Source organism: Fulmarus glacialis, unplaced genomic scaffold, assembly GCF_000690835.1.
Source record: "Fulmarus glacialis isolate BGI_N327 unplaced genomic scaffold, ASM69083v1 scaffold22092, whole genome shotgun sequence".
Classification (NCBI taxonomy): domain Eukaryota; kingdom Metazoa; phylum Chordata; class Aves; order Procellariiformes; family Procellariidae; genus Fulmarus; species Fulmarus glacialis.
In genome coordinates this window covers 311-27,829 of record NW_009196237.1, presented here as the reverse complement: position 1 = coordinate 27,829, position 27,519 = coordinate 311, and the positions used below count along the sequence as shown (strand labels likewise).

The following is a 27,519-nucleotide window of genomic DNA, read 5'->3' as shown; positions in this document are numbered from 1 at the left end:
CCGAGGCCCCATTGTGTCGAGCAGGGTAAGAACAGAGCAGTAAATATTTTCCCTACTGTAAGATTAAGACCAATCTAAAATTGTAAAACAACGTCAACAGCTACTCCTTACAGGTAAGAGATAAAGAATATTTGGATATCATTCCAAAAAGTGGATGAACTACTGATTTAATCGTCTTACAATGATGATACAGACATAAAATGATGGGATTGTGTAGCGCTCATTGGCTTTTTTAGCAATATAAGTAGATCTGAAAGTTAGTGCTTGGGTTTGTTATTTTCTATCTGTATGCAAGGCAGCATGTGCTAGTGAGGAAATACCTTCCTATATGAAGACCCAGGTGGAAGTGGCTAATGAACTGATAATGAGGCAAGCAAGCCAGAGGACAAATGTTAAACTTTCCTAATTGATGAAGAGAGAGAAAGAGGATGCCAAGTGCTGCTGGATGAAGGCACTGGGGTTGCAGGCTCACAGAGAAAATTTATCTCATTAGTGAAATCTCTGTGGCTGCAGGACAGAAGCAGAGCTCTGTCTGTGTGGCAGGCTAGAAACTGCAGTCTGTGCCCAGTGCCAGACAGATAGTGCCTGGCCAGCATATATTGCGCATTAGTCACAGTGCTGCTCTTCCCTTTGGGATCAAAGCCACATGCAGTTTATTATGACAATAAAAATTTCATCGTTTTAGAATTCAGTTTCCAACCATTCTATTTGTTAAATGAAGTATCAGCATAAAAAGTGAGATTAAAAAAAAGGGGGAAACAAAAAAAGCACTCGGAGCGCGGACTTCATCTGCATTCTCAAAATGTCATCTGAAGTCTGTGTTTCAGAGCCTGCTGCTTGTTGCCTCCATCTGCTGGTGACATTTTGGAAACGCAACAGATATTAAAAATCTGTACTCAGGAGCAGAAGTTGACTCTGGAAAGCTTCTAAATCTCATTCAGTGTAGCAAAGCCTGCAGATATGTGAAAAACTAGGCTTAATTAAAGAGTCATTACTGCATCTGAAAAAGCCCAATGTAAAACCTGTGTCTGCTAAGTGAGATGATACTACCTGCCATAGTACCTTCATTAATCAGCCTGTGCGATAAATCAAGGAATAAACCTTACTCATAGCGAGTTCATCATGTTATAAACAATAAGCATTGTTCCCCACTCTTTGGAATCCAAACGTCAGAAAAAGGAAACAAGAACCAACTGGGTACATTGGGCGCTCCGGTATTCCCAGTTTGGCAGAAGCACTAGCTTAACGTCATGGGCTGTGATTCCTAATCCTTTCCTGCCCTTGACCCCTGCTGTCTAGATTCAAACTTGTAACCATTAATGGGGCTGGATCAAAACACTGGCCTTCTGGTGTCACCAATGGTGTTTAGAAGGGATTTAAACTCCCTGCTTTTCAGCGCAGTGAAATGAACACAGCAGTAGATTAATGCAAGGATTTGAGCTCACACAGCATGAGAGCTTTCAAAAATAGTGTTAACAGAGCTACAACTGCCTCTTTCAGGGGAAGCAAAATGAGGGGAACAGAACAAATGAACAAACACAGGGCAAAGCCTTGTCGCTATGGGCAGGGCTCCTAAGCCCAGGGAGCCAGGGAGAGGGCCAGCAAGTGCGCCAAGACCTGGGGCAGGAGCTCTCCCAACCCTTCATGTTCTGCAGCAACTGGTTCTCAAGCCAGGGCTGGGGTAAAACCGTGCTTTCAGGCCCCATGGCTGCTGTAGGGCTGGCCACGGAAGAGTTGCTCACCCATCCTTCCTGTTCACCTGGGGTCAGGCACAGGTTGAGATTTTGGCAAACTGTAGGCAATGGGCATGAGGCCCATTTCTGAACTTCTTTGTGCAAGAAGGCACAGGGGCATAGGGTGGTCAAATACTCCTTTGCACATTTCATCCCTTGCCAGTTGCCCATAGAGGGGGCAGGGGAGCTGCTCTTCCTCCAGCTGCCCTGCGTGCACCTGGCTCACAGCACATGCTGTATCTCCTCTTCAGGCTCTGCAGCAGGATGTGCTCGAGCCCAGTGTAGTGACAGGAAAACATCTAAAGATTTCCAGCTTTCACTTCAAAGATTCCTACTAACCCACCTGGCCCAGGAACCCTTCCAGTAACAACCTCAGTCTGGGACTGAGCCTACACTGCTGAATCCATTGGGAGTTTTGCCATCAACTTCAATGAGAATAGGATCACACCTCAGTGCTTTGTTTTGCCCGTGTTGGTTCCTTGCCTCGGGCAGGTACCTGTTTGTTTGTTTGCTGCCTGCGCTCACTGGGAACATCAGTAGGACTAGCTAAAAGCATTCAAGCCATCAGATTTGGGGAAGCGTTCCAAAGTTTGTTTGCTTATCTGAACCATCCCAGGCACTCCGATTCGCACAACTAGGTTGGAAATAACCTCAAGAGAGGTTTTCTTAGGCAGACTCCACAGCTTCCACGCGGGCTGAGCGTGTCCTGGGGGAGAAACAGCACTTGTGCTTCAGGGAAGAAAGGGGAAGTGCACAGGAGCATGTGAATGGCAAATAGCTTTAAACAAAGAGACTAATTTGCCTGCTTACCAGCAGCCCCATCAAAAACTGACTTGATTTAGTTCATGACTAGGGCAAATAGTCCAACTTTATAGGACTAACCTTCTATCCAGACTGGTTTGTATGATCCAGGTGCGAGCCAAGTGCTTGGTTCCAGTATGTGTCTGGAGCACTGGAGCAGCTCGGAGCCCCTTAGGCAGGCCCTGAGGAGGGGACAGGGATGCTGCCTCTCCGGCTGGCACAGCTGTTGCCCCAAACACTGGCTCAGCACCCCTCTCCCATGTGTTTGCTAGCATGGTAGGATGCTCCCACAGGAAGGTGTCCTCTAACTCTTGCATTTCTGTCTGCTCCAGCCACAAAAGGCACCAGCGTCACAGGATCACAGCACAGCACAGGTCAATTCTGCCCCACTGGAGTCCGTTAGGGAAACTTTCTATCAAGCCTGAAAGCAACTCAGACTTGAAAACTGCTTATGATGACTAGACTTGTCTTTACTGGAGCTATTTCCATGCTGCCTAGGTGCCTGTCCTCTCCCTCCCAGCCCTGCCACTGGCACCCTCCACAGCAGCAGAGGACAGCACTGCTATTCAGACAAAATAGAGCTGCATGGGAGTCACCGCTCAGCGCAGTTCTGGGCACTCACACATTCTCTGTTGTCTGTACTAGTTTCTTTGCTAGCGTAGCCTTAATGCTTGCACTTTTAGATTGTCCCTCTACATAGCATCGGGATACCTAATCATCATCACTGAGAGTTTTTGCCTTATATGAGCAGATGACTGGCATAAAAAAATTCTTTGTGATCAGTTTGTCCCACACAAGAGCATTTCTTTCCTCCGAGACTGCCCTTCCTAACTTGTAGACTACCCAGCCAAGCCTTCAACAACTTAGAGAAGAAAGTGCTTCCTCCAGCTGTCTGCTCTGTGCTTGCTCCCTATCCAAATTAAACTTGCTGTGGACAGCGACACATTCCCATTTCACGCTGGTTTGATTAATGTGTCTCAGCTAATTGTGTGAAGGATTCCAGTCCCTTCGACTGTGAGACCAGGTTATTGTTCAGCCAATCGTGGCTACCATGTGAAAATGGGGGCTGTTTAGTGTTCATGCACCAGAATCAAAGGAGGGGCATCTTGGACTGGGTCACAGAGCAACACCCACTTCTTTGAAAAGATGTTACTATGCTCTACTAAACCTGTAAACCTCTTGCTGAAAGCACGTCTTCTCCCTCCTCCTCTCCCCCCTGCTCTTTTTTCCCCTTCCAGATAGACAGGCTCCCCCCCACACTCTCTTAGGGTATAAGTGAGAGAGAATGGCTAGATTGTGGATGGGTGGATTTCACATTCTAGGGTTTTTAATATTTCACTTTTATATTTCTCTTAGAGAATGATCCTGCTGAGAGGCTGAGAATCAGTGCTCATCATTTCCCCCTCACTGACACTTGAATATATTTTCCCAAGAGAAAACATTAAACAAAAAGAGAAAGGGGGAGAGAGAGAGGGAAAGGGAGAGTGACGGAGCTAGCTTTTCAAAGCATACTTCTCAACCTGCCCACATCAAAATTAAGAGACAACTGGCCCTTTGAAGTCCAGGACACAGACTCCTCTACCAGCCCATGTGGAAATAAAAGAAGCTGGCTTTATAAATCACACAGATTTCTCACCTTGCCCACATGAAAATCAGGGACAGTGACCTTTAAAACTGAGGTTTAAAGGCCTCCAAACCAATCTCCATAAAAATAAGGAGAGTTCAGATAAACTGTGTCTCCAGGTACCTGTCAGCTTTTCCAGTCTAAACCAGGAGACTTCGGTCCGTTGCACTGAGGAGTAGAGATTAACTACATTGTCAGCACTTGCAGCAATGAAATCTTCCATCAGCTCAACACATACCCAGCGCTGAGTGAGGCAACTTTGCCACGCATGTACCTTTGCTTGTATCCTAGGCCAATCCCAGTGTTGTTGTAGGTCCTACAGCAACACTATTGTTAAGTAGCTCAAGGGATTTAGTAACACTGAAGCACAGGGTTTTTCATAATGACAATTACTGACCCAAAAATTAAGTGGTTAGGGGCTCAGAGAAAAAGCTGGCATTCTTGTGAGTTAAATCCTACCTGGGTTATAGTTGGGGAGCTTGGAAAGTCCTGGCCAGGTGTCCTCAGTTGGGACCCCCAATACCTGTGCAAAAGAAGAAAGAGAGTGAGAAGAACAATAACCTCTCTCTGCCAGTACCCTGCCTTGGTGTGGAGCTGTAAATCAGTCTCGATGGAGAGAGACTGTGGACTTTTCTGTAAACCGGCACAGATTCACACTGCCCTGGCTAGTGCTGGATCTACCACTGCACGTAAAGGACACTGACATTTTAGCACTTGATCTTTTATAGCAGAAGGGGTCCTGCTGAGATTGAATGTTGTTGCTGCTGGGAACATCAGTGATGGCGTATGCGGCTTCACTGCCAGGTGCCACTCCTGCATGTGTTTGCCAGCCCAGGGGTCACGCTGTTCAGCCGATTCCGCGGCTGATGGTGTCCTCCTGCGCCAGAGCCGCACTGGGGACTTACTCTGCCCACTTGCACTGGCGGCCCCCAGCCGATACGCTCAGCGGCAGCACAGGCTGTGAGCTGTGATAGAAACCCCTGCCGTTCTGAGGTGAAAAAGAAGATCTGGCAGACAGGTCTACTGGCAGGTGCTAGAAAGCAGTCCAGTGTCTCATCCTGAAGCATCCAGAGCTTCAGCAGTGTATTTGGCCTTTATTACAGATTGTGGGCTTCAAAAGTAGGTCCTCACTGAGCAAAGTCTGGGCCAGTAAAGCCTCCTCCAACCTCATTTTAAGTTGCTGAAATGTGTGAGATCAAGCATATCTGGATTTCTGTGCCGGTTGCAGTTGCGGATGTTTACTATTATTATTATTTCTTACCGCATGCAAAGTGCATTGTGCCTATTGATATGGGTAAGTTTGTGCTAAAGAGGTAAAGCCACATATTTAAGAAGAGTTCACAGCATGTGATATGGTATTATAAATCACTATTGCTAACTCTTAAGAGTTAGCATTCAAAGCTTATCATCCAGACAACCCCCAAAATTATCAGATTTCCTTAAAAAACGGTGAAATTTTAACATGAAAAATGTCAGGGTTTTTTATTCATTTTCTCTTCTCCAACATTAGATTTGTCTCACATTAGTTACACTTTGCATATGATAGACAATTCCTTTTCTTTAAAATGAAAGCTGAGATCTATGATATGGGCAACTTGGCCTCACAGAAACTTGTGATAAGATTGCAAGAAAACAGGCATCAGTAAAAAAATACATTAAAGAAGGAAGAAATATAAAGCCTGTCTGTTGCAGTTGTTATGCGTCTGGTAGCTGATTGCTTTTCTCACTCACACTTGGGAAATAGCTGTGAGGACAATTACAGCTACCTGGAGAAGACAGCCACTAGCAGGGACTGCATCTCTTGGCTGGCACATATTAGCATGGTGGACTGTGGGGGGCAGCAAGCTAGGGTGGCTTGCTGTGGCCCATGTTTCCAAACTGCTTATGGACTCTGCCCACCACAGCAAAGATCAAGGGGTAGGACCCTTGTCTCTGCTCACCTGTAAAATCAGTCTTGGAAGCTGCCCCAAATCAGTCTCGGAAGCTTAAAAGCTCTCCAAAGAGAAGGTGTCTTGCAGTGCTCAGCCATGTGAGGATGTTGGAAGGTGGCTCGCACCGGGGGTAATTTAACAGCTCTGGATGAGGATGCATTCTTGACTGGTGTGTACGTCATGTAAGTAGGGCAGGTCTGCCCAAACCCACCCTGTGTGCACAGGAAAGAGAGAGTTGGAATCTGAACCTGAATCCAGAATTTGCTCTCTTTTCCTAACCTTTTCGCTTTCCAGGAAGCCACAGCATAAACCTCTAAAATATTCTGCATTGAAAATTCAGGTGTGTGCTCTGAGGTGCCATCCCTGCATTCGTCTGGGCCCTTATTCTTCAAGGTCTCCTGTGAGCCATTGGGCATCAGAGGGAGCTGGGGAAGTTCAGTACGTAGTAACATCATACTCTCCAGGGTCAGCTCAGCACTCTGCCTCTCTTTGGTGAAGAATTAAAGAAAATAGTTATTTGTGAATGCTTGTACTTTGCTACACGAGGTTTTCAGCAAGGTTTGCTGAGTTGAGGTGTGAAAGCATTCAGAGCACCAATTACGGAATGCCATATGAATACGGATTTATATTTATCGTTTCTGAGTCTTTTCTTTACAAAAGATGCTATTCCAACCCATGAATTTGGATCTATTTTTGAATTTCCAAGGTAATGGGGCAGGTGATTTTTTTTTTCTTTTCTTTTTTTTCCTTCTGGACCTTTAATGAGATTCCTTGCCAAATCAGACAATGAGTTATATTTATTTAATTGAAATTAATTATACTCTGAGGATTGTTTTATCTGTTGTGTATCCACCCTAAATCTAGCTGTTAACTCTCTGGTCCATGCCATCAGAAAAAGCAAAACAGCTTCTCTATACTTGCTACTCTGCCATGCTTCCCCAAGCAGGCACTTTTTACTGTAGTGAAAGGTCTTGGTGCAGCTCAGTTCAGTCCAGTTTGGAAGAGGCATAGTTTCAGCCAGAAACATATTTACAATGCCTGTATTTCAGCAAGCACTTTAAATTGGTATAAATCATTGTCCTTTCTCTCTGCCCTCTAACTGCTTGCTTCTTCTGTGATGAACCAGATGAAGGAATCACCCTAGCTGACTTTGCTTAGTTTTGTTGGGAAGTTATATTTTATGTTTTTTGTAGAGAAGCCTTCTAGTCATTCATTTGGCACTTGTCCCGTGTTCGGTTCAGCCGCAGAAGCACGCTGGTGGCATGCTGCAGCCTAATCCAGCCCACATGAAGTCCTTCTCAGCACAATGTTAGTCAATAAGATGGAGTTTTTGAATGCAAAACCTATGCCTGATCTCTTGAAATTTGATTAATGGATCTTAAGTTTGTCAGGTTTGCTTACTCTCCATGCCATGAGAGAACTGGAGACACTGCAGTTCGCGTTCACTCAGGCCACACTTCCATAACCAGCACTGCCAGCCTAAGTAGCTCCTTCCTCTTCGCCCCCTTCCCATTTGGTCCTGCTCCTGTGTCATCCCTTCATTAGTACTACTGGTCATTAGTGCTACTGGTTGTGCAGCCAGATGATGAACTGGGTAAATAAACTGTTCTCGTTTAGAGTAACACAGGGAGAAAAAAACAAGTTATAGGTTCTCCAGTTCATGTAGCCCCACATATAATCAGGAATGAGCAGCCAGGGATAGAGATGGGGGATGTAGACTGCTTAAGGTGGCACTTGCCTCTAGAAGAAATGTTGGTGAAATGATAGGCAGTCAGTCCAGACGATTCAACAGGACAAACACGTTTCACAGAATGGGGATTTTCCAGCTATATATCTATACGGTGTTTGAACCAACAGTCCTACACGGAGATAAGCATGCTGGGTGATACAGACTCATGCACACAAATGCAGATGGTCTTTAAACCAGTGCAGGGTGCCTCTATTATTAGTACATGAAAGGAACTGCCTATTAGAAAACAGTAGGAATCCCCATTCTGAACCTCACACTCGGCAAAATATCTCAAGTTAGGCATCGAAAGCCTCTAAGGAGCTTTGAAATCTTGGCCTGACACAGAACCTCATTCCAGGCTGTATAATAACATAAAACCTTCTGTGAAAGGCACTAATTATTTCATGGCTCTTAAAGCTTCCTCATGATTTTTAAATAAGGTTTTTTTGCCTTCTGTAGCACAAATCCTATTAATCACGGTATTAGTTATAATACCAGAGAAATGACGATACGCCTATAACCCTCCAACAGCAAAACCACAGGAAATGTATCCAGAGATTTCAGAGCCGTAAGTGGAAGGATACCCTTCAATTCACACTCTGGGAAACTGGACCCTGCCCTGGCTTTGAACCCTGTTAATTGGCCAAGTATGGATTTTTTTTTTTTTCTGAGTAATTCTTTTTTTTTTTTCACTCTCTATGAAAGAGAAATTCAGCACTTATTTAAATGGACTGAACTCAAGTCTAAGAACTGGACCCACTTCTCTGTCTTTTTATCACATTCTAGCTAAAAGCAGAGAGGAAAACCCTACCAGGCAGGAGTGTTTCTGGATGAAGGGATTAAGAAAGAAAAATCTGACTCACGCAGACTTGAGGCTATAAAGTCCTTTCTCACCACTTTCCAAAGTGGAGTTTTCTGTACTTTCTCCTTTGAAAGCCCACATTTGGGAAACACTCTACGCAGAAGAGTAAATCCCTGGGAGGAGATGTGAAAGGGCAGACACCTACAGCAAAACCCAATAGGAATCTATAGGTTGACCTTCCTGAAGGGTCAGTAACGGAGTCAGCAATGAGCAGTCAGGAACGTACAGAATCCGCTAGTGCTGGTAACTACCTCAATTCTACCAAGCCGCACTAAGGACGTGGCTCTGTGTTTCAGTTTCCCAGCAGAAAAAACAGCTTAAGAGGCTCCTGAATATGTCTGCTCTCACTCACTGCTGCCTTTATAAAGTAATTTCACACTTTCCATTATGCCAAAGCAGTCTCTAGGGCTGCACCATAAACTGGATGAGACAAAATGTTCCAAGTTAAAATGAAGAAGGATCTCTGAAAAACCTCAGGGTCTTGCCATTTTCAAGGTAGTTTAAGAGCAGTATTAGAGCTCCTTGGTGAGAATATGGTGTGCTGTATCCTACAGTAAGTAAAGGATTTAACAAGAAGGAATAGAATTTGCAGTACCTGCACACCTTTTATGCCTTCTTCAATTTGATGTCACTTTAATTGGCTTTAAATTTTTGATGAGATGACAAACATCAAAGGAAAGTCATTTGATTTACTCCTGTGTCTGTAAGAAAGTTGCCAAATATAAAATGGGTTACAAAGTCTGCTATGAACTTGGCAGATTGGACCAAATTATTTCTGCTATTCACAGGACCTATGCTTAGGATTTCAAAATTAAGTAGGGGGCTGGAGCAACAGATTCTTTTTCTCTCCCATTTCAGGGTATACTTTACTCACCGCCCAGATCTTCGCCAGCTGTTCACGAGTACCAGAAGTTCCTGCAAATATTGGCTGGCCCTGGATCATTTCAATAAATATACAGCCTGCACTCCTGCAAGAAACCCAAGGTATTAACTCATTCACGTACATGACGTATGTAATATGATTGTTGGGGTGGGCAGGGGAGAAAGGAAGAAAGATAATTGTTGGAATGAAAATTTAGAAATTCTGATTTGTAAATGCAGAAATCCTGATATAAGCTGTAAATCCTATATATTTTGCAGCTCAAGTTTGAAAAGTACCAGTCTGATGTGTAGGTATTGTATACCCACCTCATGTCATCTAGTGAGAGTATGTGTGTGAAGCAAGGCAGGACGTGGGGTGTCTGTATACATGTAAATAAATACTGGCTTCAGTGAAGGCTGATATACCTGTACAGTATGGTGGTAGGCAGGATGTAGCATTATAAAAAACCGTACTGATTGTGGGAAGGTTTCCTTTGGGAAGGGCCATCTTATACATCCCTGGTCTTGCAGCACTCTTCTAAGCACTTGCAACTGGCCCTTGTTGCAAGTTGTACGTAGTATCATTAACCTCATCCAAGTCCTACAGATTGAAACACTTGAATTAAAAAGCTGACAAGTCAAATAGGATGGGAGCAGACTAGGGATTCATCGCAACCACATCCCTCCAGGATTTTAGAAAAAAATAAAGCAGTCAAAGTTCCATACAAGTCTGTTCCCATCTCCTTTTTCTCATCAGCACCGTCCACTAAAAAAAAACCCCACCCTTTACCAGCAAGACAAGACAGGTGATATTCTTGGAAAAGAAACACACTAAGCACCATCTTTTTTTCCAGCACCAGACAATTTGTTTCAGGTCTCTTTCAATTTATCCTGTTACAAACCCATCTAAAAAAGATGGTCGTGGCAGAAGCCTGTGGAATACTAGGTTGTTTTCCATGAGAAAAAGGTGCAAAACTGGAGTGATAACAGTAGGAAAGATAAACAGGGAACTGCTACACGCTAGTTGAAGGATACATTAGACGCAGAAAGAACACAGAGGCACTAACCACTAGAGCGATTTTTCCTTCAGAAGCAATTAGCTCTTCACTGGAAAACTGAAGGTAAGATTTCATAGCATAAAGAACTTGGTGACAACAGCAAGTTAAAGTATTCTTATTTTTATGCCATCCCCTACTCTGCACTTGTGCCAAAGCAAACCAGCTAGCTTAAAAAAAACCACCAAACCCTACAAAAAATGCTTAATTTCACTAAGGTGGATTAGTCCTGCTGGCAATAATGATGAGATAGTTGTGGTCAGGATAGACTTACCTATTTGCAAGTATTTACATCTCTTATATTATGGTGTAAAACTCTGCTCGTTTACTTTTTAATCTTTTTCCTCCAAACTTTTTCTAGGTTTCCTGTCTTTTCACTAAGCCCCACCCCAACTTTTCAGGTTTCAGTCTCAATCTTCTTTGGTTATAGCAAATTTGAGTCCTTTAAGCTCAAAGGTTGAAAACCCAGCTTTGTCTAACAGACTCTGAAAGTATTATTTTTCACTTTCTGAGCAACAACTAGTAATCTCTTCTGGTCATCTGCACTGCTGTGTTACCCCTTGCACCTTGTTTTTGCAATACTGTAGATGCTTTTCCCACCTGGCTGTGGTCAGCTGAAAGCCTGACATGCAACTCATCTGCGGTATTCATTTTGGTCATCCTTGCGCATCAGGTGATGCCAAGCCTGTTTGCAGATCCATATCTAATGCTGTTTTCACAAACATCTCTGCTGCACTTTCCCTTAGCTTCCTGTACCCTAACCTTGGGTCTTGTGAGCTTAGCTCCTTACCTGTCTAATATGGGACCCTCTTACAAGGTCCAGGCATCACAAAACTTAACCCCCAGCTTTTGCAACATAGATTTTTTGTGTTTCATAGCATTACCACATCACTAGATATTATTTTGGAGCCCACAGATTGATTCCACTGAGACCAGTGTCATACCAACCCTTTGTTTTCACAGCTGATGTACGTGGCCAAATGGCTCACCCTATTTTGCAACCACAGGGGCTGCTGTAATCCACTGATTCCATTGCACAAGTTTAACTGTATATGGTCAAAGCAATTTAGGTACTCTTGATTTGTAGAGAGAAGAGAATGAGCTCTATGTGTTTTTGGAGCAAATGATCCTGACGTTCACCCACAGTTTGGGTTCTGATATCCTAGCGAGAAATGGCCATTAGACTGGCAACAGCAGACACCTCGTGTGGACTCAATACAGTCCCCAAATGAGACAGATGCAACTAGACCTTCCACAGAGATTCTTTCTAATGAACAGTGCTGGCTGTGCTGTTTCCTAAATTGAATTTAAGACACTGAGGATTTGGGGACTGGAGGTACACAGCAGTTACCAAGGAAAAGGGGCTAGTAACAGTGAAAGTGCCCTATAAATGTGGTCCTTGTGACCTAACTGCTCTGCTGCAAAGGTCTAAGGCAACAGAGTTCACGGCAGACAGAAAACCAGATCTGCTATGGTTTCTGTTATTGCTGAGAAGTCTTGAAATCCAGACAGAGCAATAAATAGAAGTAAGAACTAGAAAGCTGGGTTTTTTTCCTAGATACAGCTAGCATTTGCTAAGAATTACTCATGAGCAAAGAGTTCAAAAATTCAAATCTAATGAAACAGTCTTCTCACTAATGGGCAAGCTGTCAGTTTGAGGAGAGGAACAACTTGTGGGTTGCTACAAATGTACCTTCTGGTAGAGCTGTCTTTTGTATTCCTGGTTTATTTCCATTATCTCTGGAAGCCTTTAAACCTCAGTGTCTCTAATAAAGACAAAACTATCAGAGCAACCACAGCTGCTGGAAAGGAAGAGCTTTTCATTTCCTGTAGCGAGACTCAGCTGACTAGCTGTCTTTAATGCCTGCTTGATACTGTATTGATTCATTGGTGGCAATTATGACTGTTTCTACCTCTGTGTGTTTCCAGATGAAATATGCTTTTCTTTACAAAAAAAGGCCAGAAGTAGCTAGAACAACTGACATATGGGCACCCCCCTCTTTTCCCAGGTATTTTTGTCTATCTGTTAAAGTAGGATTTTGAAAACTAGTGCTAGTCACCATATTAGCCTTTCAGTAGGGGCCTCAACTTTCCTTCTGAGATACGGGATTTACAGTTACTGCTCTGACAGCATTATAAGGATCCTTGTGTTAATGAGGATGATTCAAAACCTTTTACTTTTAAATATTTCTAAAGATTTAGACCTAGCGTTGTTTTGGTTTTGCCCTTTTCCTTCTTACCCCTCTGATACTCATTTCCGAGGTCCTCTTATCCCTTCAAGTCTACAGTTTCTCAAAGGGTCTCAGTCCCAGATAGCTGCCTGGGAAAGAGCTAGGGCAGAGGGAGGGGTCTTTCAGGAAGAGGCCTAGACATGATGTTTCAGCATGTGCCAGATATGCACGTGAAGCAAGACAGTGACTGCTAAAGTAATAGGAGAGGTATAACTGGTTATAGGGATATTTAGTTCCAGTGAGTGTAAACAGAGCTGGTTCAGACAGCATGGTTGCATCTGCCTGCAATCCCTGGGGCAGGTTTGAACACTGTACTACTCCTCAGCCTGCAGTGCTGTATCACACAGTGGAGAGACGACTTCATCAGGATTAAGATCTAAGATATCTCTGCGGCATCCCAGAGTTCCCTCTCCACAGTTTTTCTGGCATTGGGAGATTGCAATTTTATATTTAACCAGAAATATATCCTTTCTCTTGTTCCTCACCGAGCGTGGTCTGTACAGTGGAGCCCTTAGCCTGTATCTCCCAGTTTGGCATAACAGGGCAATGCAAACCAGGCTGGGGAAAAGGCTGTAGTGGGCCTGGCAGATCCACGTAAAATGACAGCACGGGAACTCCTATTCTAGATGAATCTACCCAGGAAGATTCCTGTGACGATTTTTTTTTTTTTTTTTTTTTTTTTTAATGGAAGATTATACAAGGAAAGCCTGACTGAAAAGAAGACATGACTTAAGGCACTCATGACGTTAGCAGCTACTAGTGCTGCACGTGCATAAAGCACTTGGTGTTTGAAAAAAAAAAAAAGTCTTTCTGATATGCAGTGTAATCTCCCTGAAACATTAGTCTCCCCGAAATCCCTTAATTGAATCTTCTAAAGTCCTGAAGAGATAGTGAGGGAGAAAGATAGAGAAAAAAGATACAGCGAGATTAAAGCAGCTTTTCTAGTTAGTCCAAGAGCAAGAGAGTCTCCTTCTATATCTCTTTCTTCATCTATTCAAGGCCTCATTCACTTCCCATGTGCCTCCCACTGACAGTATTGCTGCTCAAGCACACTATGCATAAATTGCCATAATGTTTTATTTTGTTATAATTGGTTTCTTTAAACCAAGGCTTTAACACCCACTGTCTCATGCCATTACCAAGGGCATTCTGACCTGCCTTCATGTAAATTGCAGCATCCAAAAGACATAGGGTTTTTTTTCTTTCTTCCCAACAGACAAGTAACATCTGTGTGAATTCACATTATTTCCTAATAGACAAAAATTGAACTTAAATGCAGTGTACATCAAGATAATAAATGACTCTTGTTAGAGGAAGTTACTGAATAGAGCTCACTGAAGTACTCTATTCTCTCAGCGTGACATCTTTCTTTAGGGCAAACACTTTGAATGTTGTTATTATAAGGAGGCGTTATAACAAAGGTGCCTATAGTGTGAATGTAGTTCAGTGGGACTGAGAGTACTGTGCTGTTAGAGCTGGTCAGAGTGCTGGATGGGATCTTTGTATACCACTCCTATGTTGCTATTCATTACACTAGAGCAGAGTTACGTAGTGGGTATGTTGGTTTTGCACAGGCAGAAATGCCAGGCTTTCTGTGCATAGCCGGGGCTTTGGGCAGGGGTCAACTTTCAGGAAAAAAAAACCAGGCTTATACCAGCATCTGCCTAATACAAACCCTCCAATCTGCTAGGCAGGCATCTTCTTCAAACTCAGCAGACGTTCCTGAGAGACTGTCTGGAGGGGAGAGGTGACAGGTAGTGGGGGAGAGAAGACAGGACTATTTAGACTGGCTTAGCAGCTGGAAGCCATTAGAATTTAGCAAGGTTTTCCTCCTTGGAGAAATCTTTAAGCAATTAAATTAGCAGCAGGCCTAGGGAAGTGAACAAACTAAAAACTCCTGTTTCCCTGAACTGCCCTCCAGACAGGCCATTGGAGTCTCCGATAAGCCGCAGACCTCTGGAGGGGGATACAGCCTGAGAAGACCTGGAGCTTTGCTGTTTGTAAACTTACCCAGCCCTCTTCTTGCACGTTCTTCAGCCTGCTGCGCTCCCACCCTTTGACTCTGCAGAGCAGTTAAGAAAAGTCCCGGTGTGACAGGCACAGGCAGAAAATTAACTGGCCTGAAGAAAGGGTGAAGTAGCAATACTATCTACAGATGTAAATTGCCCAGAATAAGGGTAGTCTCCTGCAACTTCATGAGCTGCGTGTTGTCCATGAGTAAGTCAGGACTGTGTTGCTGGAGGTGGGCTCAGGCTGGTCCAGAAGTGAGCCAGAGGCAGGTGAACTCTAGGGCCCAGCTACACATCCAGGCCAGCCCAAAATGACCAGTGGGACCCCTGTGAAGTCCTCATCCTCTCCTGCTTTCTGCCTGCTCTCAGAGACCCCTCTCCCTTCAGCTCTGCTAACGTGTGGCTTGTTTCCTGTGATTCCCACACATGTTAAGATTTTGGGATAGAGCTCATAAGGTAAAGGCGGCTTTTACAGAACACAGCCCTTCTCCTGTACGAAATGGAGAGTGCATCTGAGACATGTTCTTTGAGAAGAAGGACAAAGTATTACAGAAATAATGAAAATCTCAGACACCTTTCTATCTCCAGACCCATTCAGAAACCCTTTAAGGCCACCTTTTGTTACCAAGGCCAAAGTCATTGTTGGTGCAGTTGTGACTGGATCCATTGTTTCTTCACAAAGCCATTGCTGTAGAGAGCTACCACTGACTCAGACGACCACATAGATACAAAACAATAAGTGCATTAAGCAAAGGTGTTCTGTTGCAAGACCTGAAAATGCTTCATAAATGTTACCAAATGAGATGTACATATCTCATAAATATTATCAGATGAGGTTTATATAAATCCATAGCTGAGATGTAGTGTGACATCATTCCCAAAAACTTCTATGAACCCAGCAGTACAAAACTCCCCACTGCTCACACATTTTCTGCTCACAGGTGTTAATTCCTCTACTCACTACTGTATCTACTGTAACTTGATTGACTTAATTTAATTCAGATAAAGATTATTTTTCCCAAGGAACCCCAAATGCTTTGAAATTGGTCAGTACCAGATATCTAGATCAGAAGAATAATCTGTAGCTCCAAGCAACACATCAGGAGGACGGTACCAGAGTGTCGCCACTTCAGAGGAGTATGTCTGTCTGGGGATGGACTTGGCACGAGCAAGGCCTGCAAAAAAATTTTTTAAAAATGACTGCTGTGTTAGGACAGTCCTTCTGCCTGTACAATGCATAGACGATAATAATTTGAAACAGGACATTATTTTCTCTTGGATCTTTAAACACAAGCAATCCCAATGCAGTTTACAAGCAACTGACAAAGAAAGTATGTCTGGAATATACCTCTGGGGCAGATCAGATCAAGCAATATGCTGTGTTTTGCAGGGCCTGACCATTTGTGACTGAAGCAGCCATCCCAAATCAATGCCAAGAAAGCTTTTTGGTTCAGCACATTGTTGTGGACTCTACATGTTACATTATTTTCTGAAGAGAGAGGGGTTGATTCTCAATTCTCTTGAACCAGTTTTACGTGACAGTAATTGCTCTGACTTAAATGAGGTTACTCCCTGCACCTATCAGTATAAAGGCAAGAAAGGCTGGACTGACCACAGAAATAGTTTCCTGAAGTTCAGTAAGAGGTTATGCTTCTATGCTTTAATTGGCCATGGATACAGATATATATGCATGCTAAAGCTTTGGTCTGAGCAGATATATTAGCATTATCCAAACTGTGACTCACCAAAGTCGCCTAATTTGAGCTCACCAAGGCAACTGATGAGCAAGTTCTGAGGTTTCAGATCACGGTGAAGAATGTGGTGTTGGTGGATGTAAGCCAGGCCGCGCAAAAGCTGGAACATGAAGAGCTAGAAAAAGCCAACAAAAAACTGAAATGATTTTGTGTGACTTTGCATTGATACATTAACTCTGAACTTCAGGAGAACTCCTGGAACAAAGCAGAACAAAGCAAGTAAGAAACCAGTAAAAATCCCCAAAATGAGTAGAGCTGGCGAAGGAAGAGAAAACTGCGGTGGGGTATGACTGCCCTGCAGCTTTCTGAGGTTTTTGGGGTGGAATATTTGGCCATGAAGGCAGTTATAGTGCAGTCCCTAAGTGCACACTTTGAAATTTAACTTTTCTTTAGAAATGGACTATTGATTGCAGGAGCAAGCGCAACTTGCCAAAGCACAGACTCGGCTTTCAGAACTGCAGATATTCTGATTTCAGTGTTCAAGACAAAGACGTACAGCCAAGCAAAATGAAGGTTTAAAGAAGTTTTGCCCATTTGAGCTAGCTGACACCAGCAGAGGGAGTTCTGCAGCCACTGTACGCACCACCTCTTCCCAGTATAAGCTGGACCAGTGAACTGACTTACTTGACGAAGTGAACTGTTATCTTCAAGCTGGGAGAAAACACAAGGATGTGATTTGAACAGATATAGCAAATAAGGTATGATGAATCAAGCAAACGAGAAAGAAAGCAGAAAACAAGCAAGAAAAAAATATCTAACTCCCACCACCATCACAGTGTAAATAAGCCTGAAGCAAAATAAGCTGGGCTGAAACAAGGTGTGAAATTGGAGAGAGGATAGAAACAAAACATAGCAAAAGTAATTAGACTTCACCAGAGAAGAGATATTTTTTACCAGAAGCTTAATATGAAGAGGAGGAAAAACAGTGACACCCATAGGTCATTTTTGTACCAGAACAGTGTCCCTGCAATATTCTGCATCCTTGCATCATATTCGATAGGAATCACTCAGAGAAAAAACAAACATTTGCCAGCAAAAATGAAGCAAGCTAGATGACCCTCCTAAAGGAGCGGTAAATCATTCCTGCTGACAACGAGGATTTCGGACAGGAAAGCAGAGCAGCTGGCTAGTGTTCACTCACAGAAATGCCAGTGAGTACATGCTACAGCCATGTACTCCATGGGCTTTACAAGCCCGCCTGGTAGCAGAGCCCTTGAGATCTGTGCCAAAACTACAACACTGCATCTTGGACATATCTGAGCTTTAAGGATGTTTAAAATCTGGGGCCCCAAGAAACTTCATTAGAATTGGTGTTGCTTAACAACTATCTGGAAAAAGATGTGAACAAGGTGGCAACATTTGAAGATGACAGAGTATTTAGATTAGCCGTGATAAGAAGTGACAGTGAGGAACTTCAGAGAGATCTGACAAAGTCAGATGAATAGGCAGTTTGATAAGATACAAAGTTGTTGTTGACAGCTGTAATATAAATTAACTGAAGCTGCTCAGGAAAAGGACCCATTCACTGAGGACATCTGCACTGAAACCTTAGGTCAGTGTGCAGCAACAATCCTGAAAGTTAACTAAATATGAAGATGTGTACAAAGGAGAGTAGGAGACTATTATAACATCAGTCTATAAAGTAAGGGTACATCTTCACCTGTGCTCAGGTCCAGTCAACCAATCCCAAAAAGCTGTAATAGTAACAAAAGGGATTTAAATAACTGTAAATATGAAGATAGTTCAAGATGAGGAGAGAGTGAGATTTGAGATTAATAATGTATTCTAATGATAAGAAGATACAAATTTGTGTAGAGACACATTTGCTTGCCACAAGATGTCATTGTTCACAAAAGCTGAATGTCCTCTTGCAGTCTCAGAAAATGGGAATAGGGGCTAACCAAAAAAAGGCTTTGGAGACTGAGATGGAGGGTGTTACATCTTTATCAAAGGCAGCTTTTCTCCAGGGTGTTTGTCATATATGGAACAAATAAGTATTAGTAAGCAATTTACAGTGACCATACGTAGTGGAAAATAACACTTCCTCATGCTTTAAGGGATACTAGTCTTTTAAGGAACTCACCATAACATTGCACGAATGAAGTCCTCCAGGATGCTGGCCCATGTACTGTGCTAGATCTGTGTGCTAAATAAAAGAGAACTTGAGGCAAACCTACTAGCGTAAAATGCTTCTACCAACAATGCCTCTTCTATAAATGGAAAAAATATGCAACCACTACAAAGGTGTCTCTTTCACCTTGGCAAACATCTGATCTGATGCAGCACACAAGGATGTGCTTAAGTGCTGGGTCAAATCAGGGACCTGGCTGACCTGTAATCTCACCCTAGCAGTTTATGACCTGAAGCTGATAGTTAACAGAATTCATACTTGTGCTAGAATTAATCATAAAGCTGCAATAAGAAGACATAGCCCCTGTATTTTCCTTATAATTTGGTTGACAGCTATCAGCAAAAGCAACAGAAGTAGCAAGACTCATGCTGAGAACTTTTTTACTGGCATCGTGCCCTCCCCATGAGAGCAACCCGCAGCTTGGTCATGGTGAGCCACTGGGGTCAGTGCCAAATCTGACCCCAACCGGGATGTGAGCTCGTATCATTATTTCCTGTCTTTGCTGTGGCTCAAGAACAGTACTTTTATTGTGTTGTCAAGGCAGAAATGTTGGTAAATAGTGTCTGCCATCCTAGTGGAGACAAGATGTGGAATCATTTTTGCATACAGCTGTCGCATATACAGAAAGAAAAGAGTAAGGCTGTGTGGCTGGAAAGCAGGAGATCCAGAAGGAAAATCAATCACTGCACTAAAAGATTACAACTCGTCTCTTTGTAGATGTCTCATAATGCAGTAAATTCATTATGCAGCCACTTCCCAGTACTTCCCAGTACTAGCTCCACAGGAAGCTAGAAAAACATCAACTCACCATGTACTCAAAGACAAATGTTAGTGTCTCCTTGGTCTGGATAATGTCATGAAGCAGTACAATGTTGGCATGTTTCAAATACTTGAGAAGAGAAGCTGGGGAAACACAAAAGGAGGATCAACTTAACCACTGCTGCTAGAAGTGGAAGGAGACAGTGCACACAGCAAGGCAGTGAAAATAAAAAACTGGGGAGAAATAGTCCAAACTTGGCAGTTCTGTAAGAAGCAGCAGCTACTGAGTCTGGAGGAGGATGGAACACCTCCTTAGAGAAGCAAGCATCAGTGCTCCGGGCTTGGCAGGAGCCCGTCCATCTCTCAGAAGTGGGATCTTGCCTCTGTCAGAAATAGCAGTTCACAGTTCCCAGCTGTCAGCTTCTCAGCCGAGGAGAAATAATTTCTTCAAGGCAAATGCCACGAGGCAGGGGCTGGGAGCTCCCTGAGTCAGAAAGCAGCAGCGCCCGGGCTGTCACTGAGCTTCTCGCCCTTCTCCCATCTGCCTCCCGGCACGTGCCCTCAGCAGGGCCCTTAGGAGACTTCTGGGGAAAGCTGAGTTTCTATCAGATTCCAGCTTCACAATATCAGGGTGTAAAAACCTGGCAAAAGAAATCACTGTAGATGCTAAGCTGAATTTAGCTCTGTGCTTTTAGCTTGGAGAAAGCATATTGGTTACTTTCTCTGGTTTAAAACTCAAAGAGCAGAGATGATGAAGTTACTGAGTGAACAGTAACTTCTTTGTATACAACTTTGGCACGTTTTTTCTTTTGGCCTAACCATCTAAAAGCATCATTGCAGCTGTGTGGCCCTGGTTCTTAGGTGCTGACATGCCTTCACCAAGCCTCAGCACACCTAGGGTGTGGTGATGGAGAGGGCAGCATATGGAAGAGTCTCTGCCTCTGCATACACCACAGAGCACTGACTGATGCTAAGACAAAAGCTACAGTCTTCTGAGCCTTTCAGCCTTGTTTTAGGTTTCTCATGATAGAGCAGGCTCCAGCCGACACACTCATGAAGGCAGCTTCTCAGCAGAAAGTCTCAAAGATAGTCTTTATGGGGGAAGAGCATACACAGCTTCATCGTTGGCTACCATAGCTTTGAGACAATAGTTGCTGTCGCTCTGTACAGAGGAGGGATGTGGGAAAGTGGTGGAGCTGGGATCGCTCTGCCTGTCGATCCCTGGCACTACTGAAGAATCCGAGCCAGCTGTTATACCAAAACTGTGCACAGACAGAAGCCCCAAAGCTCAACAAAAACAGAGGTCCCTGACTCCAGATTTTAGTTCAGCTTCTGACATAGCAGAATAGCCTCAGAGCTGCTCCAGACTCACCTTTCCCCGCTGACTAAAACCGAATTAGTTTGCTGTCAGACCACACAGTGCTACAAATTTCATTCAGATAAGGCATGGGCATACAATCTTATTTCTGCTGAATTAGCCGAAGCGCACAATACAGAGCTTGGGCTGACCGTAGGAGGCCAAATGAGTTTTGGTCCTGGATAAAAGCTGCTTTTTGTTTTTCAAACAATCTGCAAAAGATATTTGAAGAGTTTCATGCTGGCAAAGCAAATTTATACTGGATTAGCACTTTGCCTTTTGTACCCATAACAATTTCACCTGGTTCTAAAAGCCCTACAGCCAGATACACTGTATTACACAGCTGTGGTCTAAGCATATGTCAATGCTGAGACTGCTGAGCAGTAAGGGATGCCTGATTCAGCATAACTACTGGAAATAGCACAGATTGTAAATTAGTTCTTGCACAGAGCTGGGTGCTGCTGCAGCTGAACTGCCTCTAGGACTGATGCTAGTCCATTTAGCTACCACCAGTATGTTTCCAGTGCACGGCAGTATGAACCATAAACACGCTGCACATTGCACCTAATTGCCTATGAACCCAGTAAAGATACTCCGGCTAGATCCCATCTGCTATGGAAAGGGGGTGCTAACCTGGCTCTGTGATACCTCAGAAATCCCATATGACTGGAGCTGTTGCTCCAGAGGAGCAGTACAGAGGGTCCACAGTAATACGGAGAATTCAGCTCCTGTGCCTGTATCAGGCCTCTGGGAACTGCGCCTCACTTGGTTGCTTCTACAACCCCCTGCTGGGGTGTCAGGTGCTACAGCCAGAACTGAGCTTTAAACGCATTTCGGCTCTGTGGGGCTTCCTGGAGCGAAGTGGCTCTTTGTCAGGGGAGTGCCATTCCTCCAGGGTAGCAGAGAATGCACCACGTTAATAAATCTTGTGCTTTGTTTGCACTACTGACTTACATTGTAAATTTGAGGTGTCAGATGCTGCAAAGCTCAGCAGTACACAAAAGATCTATTTAAAGTAGATGCTTCATAGGATCACACTTGTTTTCTCCCATAATGAATGAAGTTAAGGCTCTCAGCCTGTCCAGTAGATCATGCTAAAGGGGTTAGAGCATCATTAGTTCTATGTAGATAAAGCTTTTAAGGCTTATTTTACTGGTGGGCTACAAGTGCAAACGCAGAGCAAAAGCACCACGGCAAATGTGCATAGGAAACTGTAACACAAGGCATTCTGTAAATAGGCATATTTAGGCAATCTGGTTTCATTGAGAATTGGACTAAGGACTTCGTAAACTTTCTAATCTTAATTACACTGTTATAAACTTGGAGCAGGTCCACTGACCTCTCTCGTTATTGAGTTGACTGGTGTAAGAGTCCTTCTGGGCTAGGGCTGCTCTGTGAAAGCTGGCGCATCCAGTCCCTGACACTTGATCCCCGAGGTGACAAAATCAACCCCAGCCTTGAACTGCAGTAAGAAGTAGAAAACAAAATATGTGTGACCTCTTACACTGGTAGCTCTCACTAATAACAGACAACAGACTGGCACAAAGGTTGCATATTTCTGTGTAAGGAAGAAACCAGATTATGATCCTCTTGGGATTGTAGAGCAGACAAAAACAGAAGCCTTAATCAACCAGGCAGTTTGTGAACTTGGTCTGTAGGGACAAGTAAATACATTCAGCCAAAATCAAGCACTTAAACAAAAGCATTTCCTTCTCAAAGAAACTGAGAAAGCTGCAGACATTTTGCCCAGTGCTCTACAAAGTCAACGGATAGAAAGAATTTCTCACCGGGCTGAAATGATAGATGTATTAAACACCAGTTTTATTGAAAGCATTTCTCTTCAGGCTGGGATCTGTGATGTTCCAGGTATCAGCTGCCATCACACAGGAAAGTGGCACCGTTTGTGATAACAGCAAGCAGAGACCCTGGTGCAAAGGGCATTTCCAGTCCACAGCTGCCCAATACAACAGCAGAAAAAACTGCTGTGCAGTGCTAATGTATAGAAATGGGAGTGAGAAAGCAACTACGGAGCAGGTAGCAGGCAGGAGGTGTAAGAGGGCCCTACGCTGCTAGAAAGGATACGCTCTGGCTGCAGCCGGCACTTTCCTTATCACAAGCTCGGATGCATCTGTCACAACGGAATACACTGGCCAGCAGACTCCCCCTCCGTCCATCACATGTTCACCCAGCCCAGCACAAAGACCTCCTTCATGAGGGGATAAGGAAACTGAGAGTTTTGAGAGAAGGACAGACAGCACATTGAGTAGGCAAGAAAGGACTTAGGAAGACGTCACGTGGAGCTTTTTCAGGTTAAAAGAAATGTTCTTCAAGAATGATGTCCCTCGCTCTTCACCGATGTTTGAAGAAGCTCTTTATGTCTTACCTTCCCGAATGGCTGTAAAGGGCACTCCCTCCTCTGCCTCCAGCCTGATCGCTTTCAACGCCACCAACTGGCCGTTGATCCTGTCAGGTCAGAGTGGAAGGTCACACAAAACGCCTCAGTGCTTGGCATGACAACAACATTAACGGTCTCTTGGGGTGCTCCACACTTACCCAAGCAAAATTTCTAGGGCTCACTGCCCCACCCAGGCCAAGCTCAGAAAGGAATTACAAGCCACTTCCATCTTGTCTTCATTAGCAGCGCAACGGGAGCCAGCCCGCCTGGCTAGAGTAGCACTGTTCTGCTGACCAGGTATTGCTAGAGCATGGCTTTAGGCAGTGTTCCCACTCTGCCCTCTCACAGCTTTCCTGCCCCTGCGTGATGGCAGCATGGCCTCACCCCCAATTTTTCCATCATGCAGGGATCCCTCATTTCAAGGAAAACCCTCGCTCCCTCCCTGGTGCAGTCAGTCAATCTCCTGGCATGCTGCTGCGGAGCAAAGTGTCTTTGTGGAGTATCCATGGCTGTAGTGGAGGAGTTCCCTGAAAAATTGGGATGGGGCTTTGCGAATATCCTAGTTAAAGGCAAAGCTGGATTTTGATTTGCCTTTATCTTCCCGTAAGAACTCTGAATTCCCCAGCTTCAAGATCATTCTTATGGATTCCTGTAATGGGTGTTTTCAGCAGGCACTGGGAAGGCAATAATGGCACTGGTGGGCCTTGCTCACCTGCTGATCCCCTTGTACACAGTTGCACAGGATCCTTCACACAGCTTCTCTAGATGTACATAGGATGTGGCAGCTCCAAACGGGATGCCTTGTCTCTGCTTCATGAAGAAATTGGTATGTGTTTTAGATTGCTGGGTAGAACAAGAAGCTACTAGCATGTCATTCAGTAATTAAACACTGATTCATGCCTGGAATAATCATGGGATGAAATATGTCCTGTCTGGTTCTATGGATGCTGCATACTCACCCATTTGAACCTCTCCACAACCTCCTGCTCCTGGAAAGGATCAGGGTTACCCCAAGGTCTCTGCATCCTGCACCTCCAACTCTGGAGGGTGTGGAGCCGCGGGGCCTGCAGTGAGGGTAGAGGAAGGGGTGCTCTGGTTACATCCGACAGCTGGTACAGGTAAAGAAGGCAAACTATATCACTGGCAAACCACCATTTTACTGATGTGATTCTTTCCTTTCTCCTTGACTGCACTGGCTTTCAGCACTTCACATCATTTTCATCTCCCTCCCCACCAGTCTCCAGTACAGTTTCTCAGCTCCATCTGTAAGAGGAGCAACTGTCTGTATGTTCCTGTCATGGTAAATGGTAGCGCTCACTGAGAACACACAAAGAGGACACTTCTACCAGTATCATTCTAAATGCATGTTATTCTCTCTTACCCTTGATTTATTTGTCTCTAGATAGCAATCTGTTAGAGCAGGGACTAAAAACCAAATGCAGGAGTGAAATTTCAGGAAGTTTAAATTTATGTCTTCTTCTCCTCCTCAACCCCCTGCCCCCCCCCCCACCATGTTGAGCCTTTCTCACCACTGTATAATTTACACAGCCTGTTAATTTGGCCCATACAGCATAACAGTGCCATAAACCATAAAACTATAAAAATAGTGGTAATGAATGGCAGGCAGCCTGCAAGCTCCTCCTGAGCAGCTACATTGGATGGGTGCCTGCATTATCATTTGACTCAAATATAACAGGATTTGTAATCTATGGCATGCTGCCTTCTCCAGAACTGTAGGTTGTTGGCTCCCTCCCTGTTTTACAATCCCTCATTGGCATAGAGCTCGCTGGAGTGCAATCTTCTGCCCGTTCATCACATCAAAGGTATTTATTGTCATCTAAGGCACGGAGTCCTCTTTCAGTAGCTTCACGAGCCTGAAGCTGCAAAGTTTGATGTTGTCTGGTTAGAAGCAAATGTGAACGTTTTGCACTCCCACAACAAGTGGAAGAACCCAGGCTTAACCTATCTCAATGCACAAGTATCACGGTGTGACATTAAATACCTCTGCTGTAGACACTGCTTCTGCGTGCTGAAGGCCTTGGATATGTTGGGAGCCCCTTCTCTCTGAACAGCAGCCGCAGCATCCTGGTCTGACAGCACTTACACACAACATGTCTCCCATGTTGTTGTCCTGATGCAGTTAAAATGTGTCTCTTTTTTTCTCCTTTGCTCCTCCTCATCCCGTCGTCTGTAATAACAGTTCATGTGACTCGCATGAGGTCTCTGCCTCAAGCAGTTTTGTGATTTCTGCAGTTTTCCTTTGAAAGTCCAACACGCAAGGATCCAAATTCAGCCCTGGAGCAGCTCCATCGATTTCAGCTCATTTGGCACGTGCCCTCTAAAAACAGCCAAGATTTTTTCATAACTAAAGATGGAGAATTAAGCAATAAATCCAAGCTTTCTGCTCGTACAAAGTTCTTTCAGTTATGCAACTCTCCGTGTAATATGTTAGGTAATGAAGCGATAGGTTTCATCCAGGAACAGACCTTTACTTCCCTCCATGTCTATAGCAGTTACTATTCTATATGCCATTAGGCTTTAAGTTGAGCTACCTGAGCACAGCCTGAGTTGTGCTTGCTGCAGGAGCTGCACATTGGCTCTCCTTGCTTTGGTATTTACGTTCTTAGCCATGATGTGGTGGCGATGTCAGCACAGGGAGCTGTCTGTCCCTGCTGGATCACTTGTCTAAGGGATGCGATGAGTTGTAGCTGATGTCTTGCCCACAGGTCAGAATAGCCAGAGTGAACTGATGAATCCAGCCCAAAATAGATTTCATCAATTACCGAGTAGGCAACGCACAGCGGACTTACGCTGGATGTGGACAGATAAAAGTCCCCTTCTTTCAGTCCCCCACGAGTGGGACTCGCTGTGCGGCTTCCTAGGACTAACACCCAACCCACGCTAGTGTAAAGATGAAAGGGCTGAGAAAAATGCTGGCAAGGGGTGAGGGAGCAAGCGTGGTACTGTGGAATTTTGATGCTGACCCCTGTAGTCCTTCAGTTTTCATTTGAATGCATGATGTCAAATCTTCCCTTTGCTTCACTGTTTTGGTGTTTCTCTTTCCTTAAGCAAAAGGATTTTTTAAGCAAAAATGTACTGGGAAGGCAGGAACAATTTCTACATTTCATTGCAACCAAACTACCCAGCCTTTGCATAGCAAGAAGCAGCTAACATACCTCAAAGGCTTGATTTCTTTCACGTGATTTTCTTTTGCAGTCCTCAGTTAGCCATAATTTGCTAAATATCTATCATCGTGGACTTCAGTCTTCTATTTATTTTCCACGTATTCTTCGAGCCATCAGAATACAGCAGTAATTTGGATGTGCTGTCCAGGCATGAGAAAGGTTGTCTAGATGCAACATACTCAGTAATAAACTGGTTATGCAAGCATAGTTTGCACATCTGTGCAAACAAAGTTTCTTATTCTGGAAAATATTTTTTATTGTTATGACCATATTTATACAAATGGAGTTTTAAAATATATTTAAGCACAAATAATACTTGCATTTTAAAGGAATGGAAAGATAAATGCACAAGACGTAGACAAAATTATACATTTTAATTCATATGAAGATTATTATCTTAGGTAGAGTCTGTGTCAAGGAGTAGAGGGGAATTACTCTATTACAAAAACAAATCATCCAACTTTTGCTAGTTAGCGAGAGCTGGTACATGAAGAAGGCATAGTAATAGCTGGTGGTTCTGGGTATTGAAAAAAACATAATGGGGTATTCATTTCGGTTAGCAGAGGAAATGCTGTAAGAGAAATGTTTAATACTTATCCTGAGAAAATGTAAGAGTTTATAAAGGGGAGCCTGTCTTTGGAACCATAATTTTTAAAGGAAAGCTTCAGGCAATGTAAGAAATAGTTTACTCATTGCTGACATTACATAAAAAGTACTTTTTATAAAACTTGTTCGAGTAGAAACACACATATATAGTATATATAAACACATATAGGTGTATCTATGTCTCTATGTATCTATCTTAAACCTATTTTATAAAATTTATGCATGTATAAAAACACACATAAAATGTGTGTGCGCAATTTGTACATACACATGTATACATGTACATACACATGTATACATGTACATACACACATATACATGTACATACACATGTATACACATACATACACACAGCGATTTAGAGAAGGCTGATCCTGCGGGAAGGCTGGAGATCAACATATCAGGACACTGCGGTGCCAGCCTGCTCCCCTTTAGACCAGTAGCTAAATTCAGAGGGCTGATGGAGCGGGAGAGGACGGCTGGGTATCATTGCTAG

At 43.8% G+C, this 27,519-nt stretch overlaps 1 protein-coding gene across 1 annotated transcript in view; it reads right to left on the bottom strand.

The window, feature by feature from the left end:
- The window catches only part of CDK15 (cyclin-dependent kinase 15), a gene marked incomplete at its 5' end in the record, with an annotated part of 35,140 nt that extends 10,670 nt beyond the window's left edge, over positions 1–24,470 (bottom strand). Inside the window, 9 exon segments of the mRNA XM_009572151.1 lie at positions 4,618–4,681; positions 9,555–9,648; positions 15,891–16,011; positions 16,582–16,705; positions 18,674–18,736; positions 19,530–19,624; positions 23,221–23,300; positions 23,945–24,042; positions 24,192–24,470. Of these exon segments, the coding sequence (XP_009570446.1) occupies positions 4,618–4,681; positions 9,555–9,648; positions 15,891–16,011; positions 16,582–16,705; positions 18,674–18,736; positions 19,530–19,624; positions 23,221–23,300; positions 23,945–24,042; positions 24,192–24,470 (1,018 nt within the window).
- Positions 24,471–27,519: the final 3,049 nt, after the last annotated feature.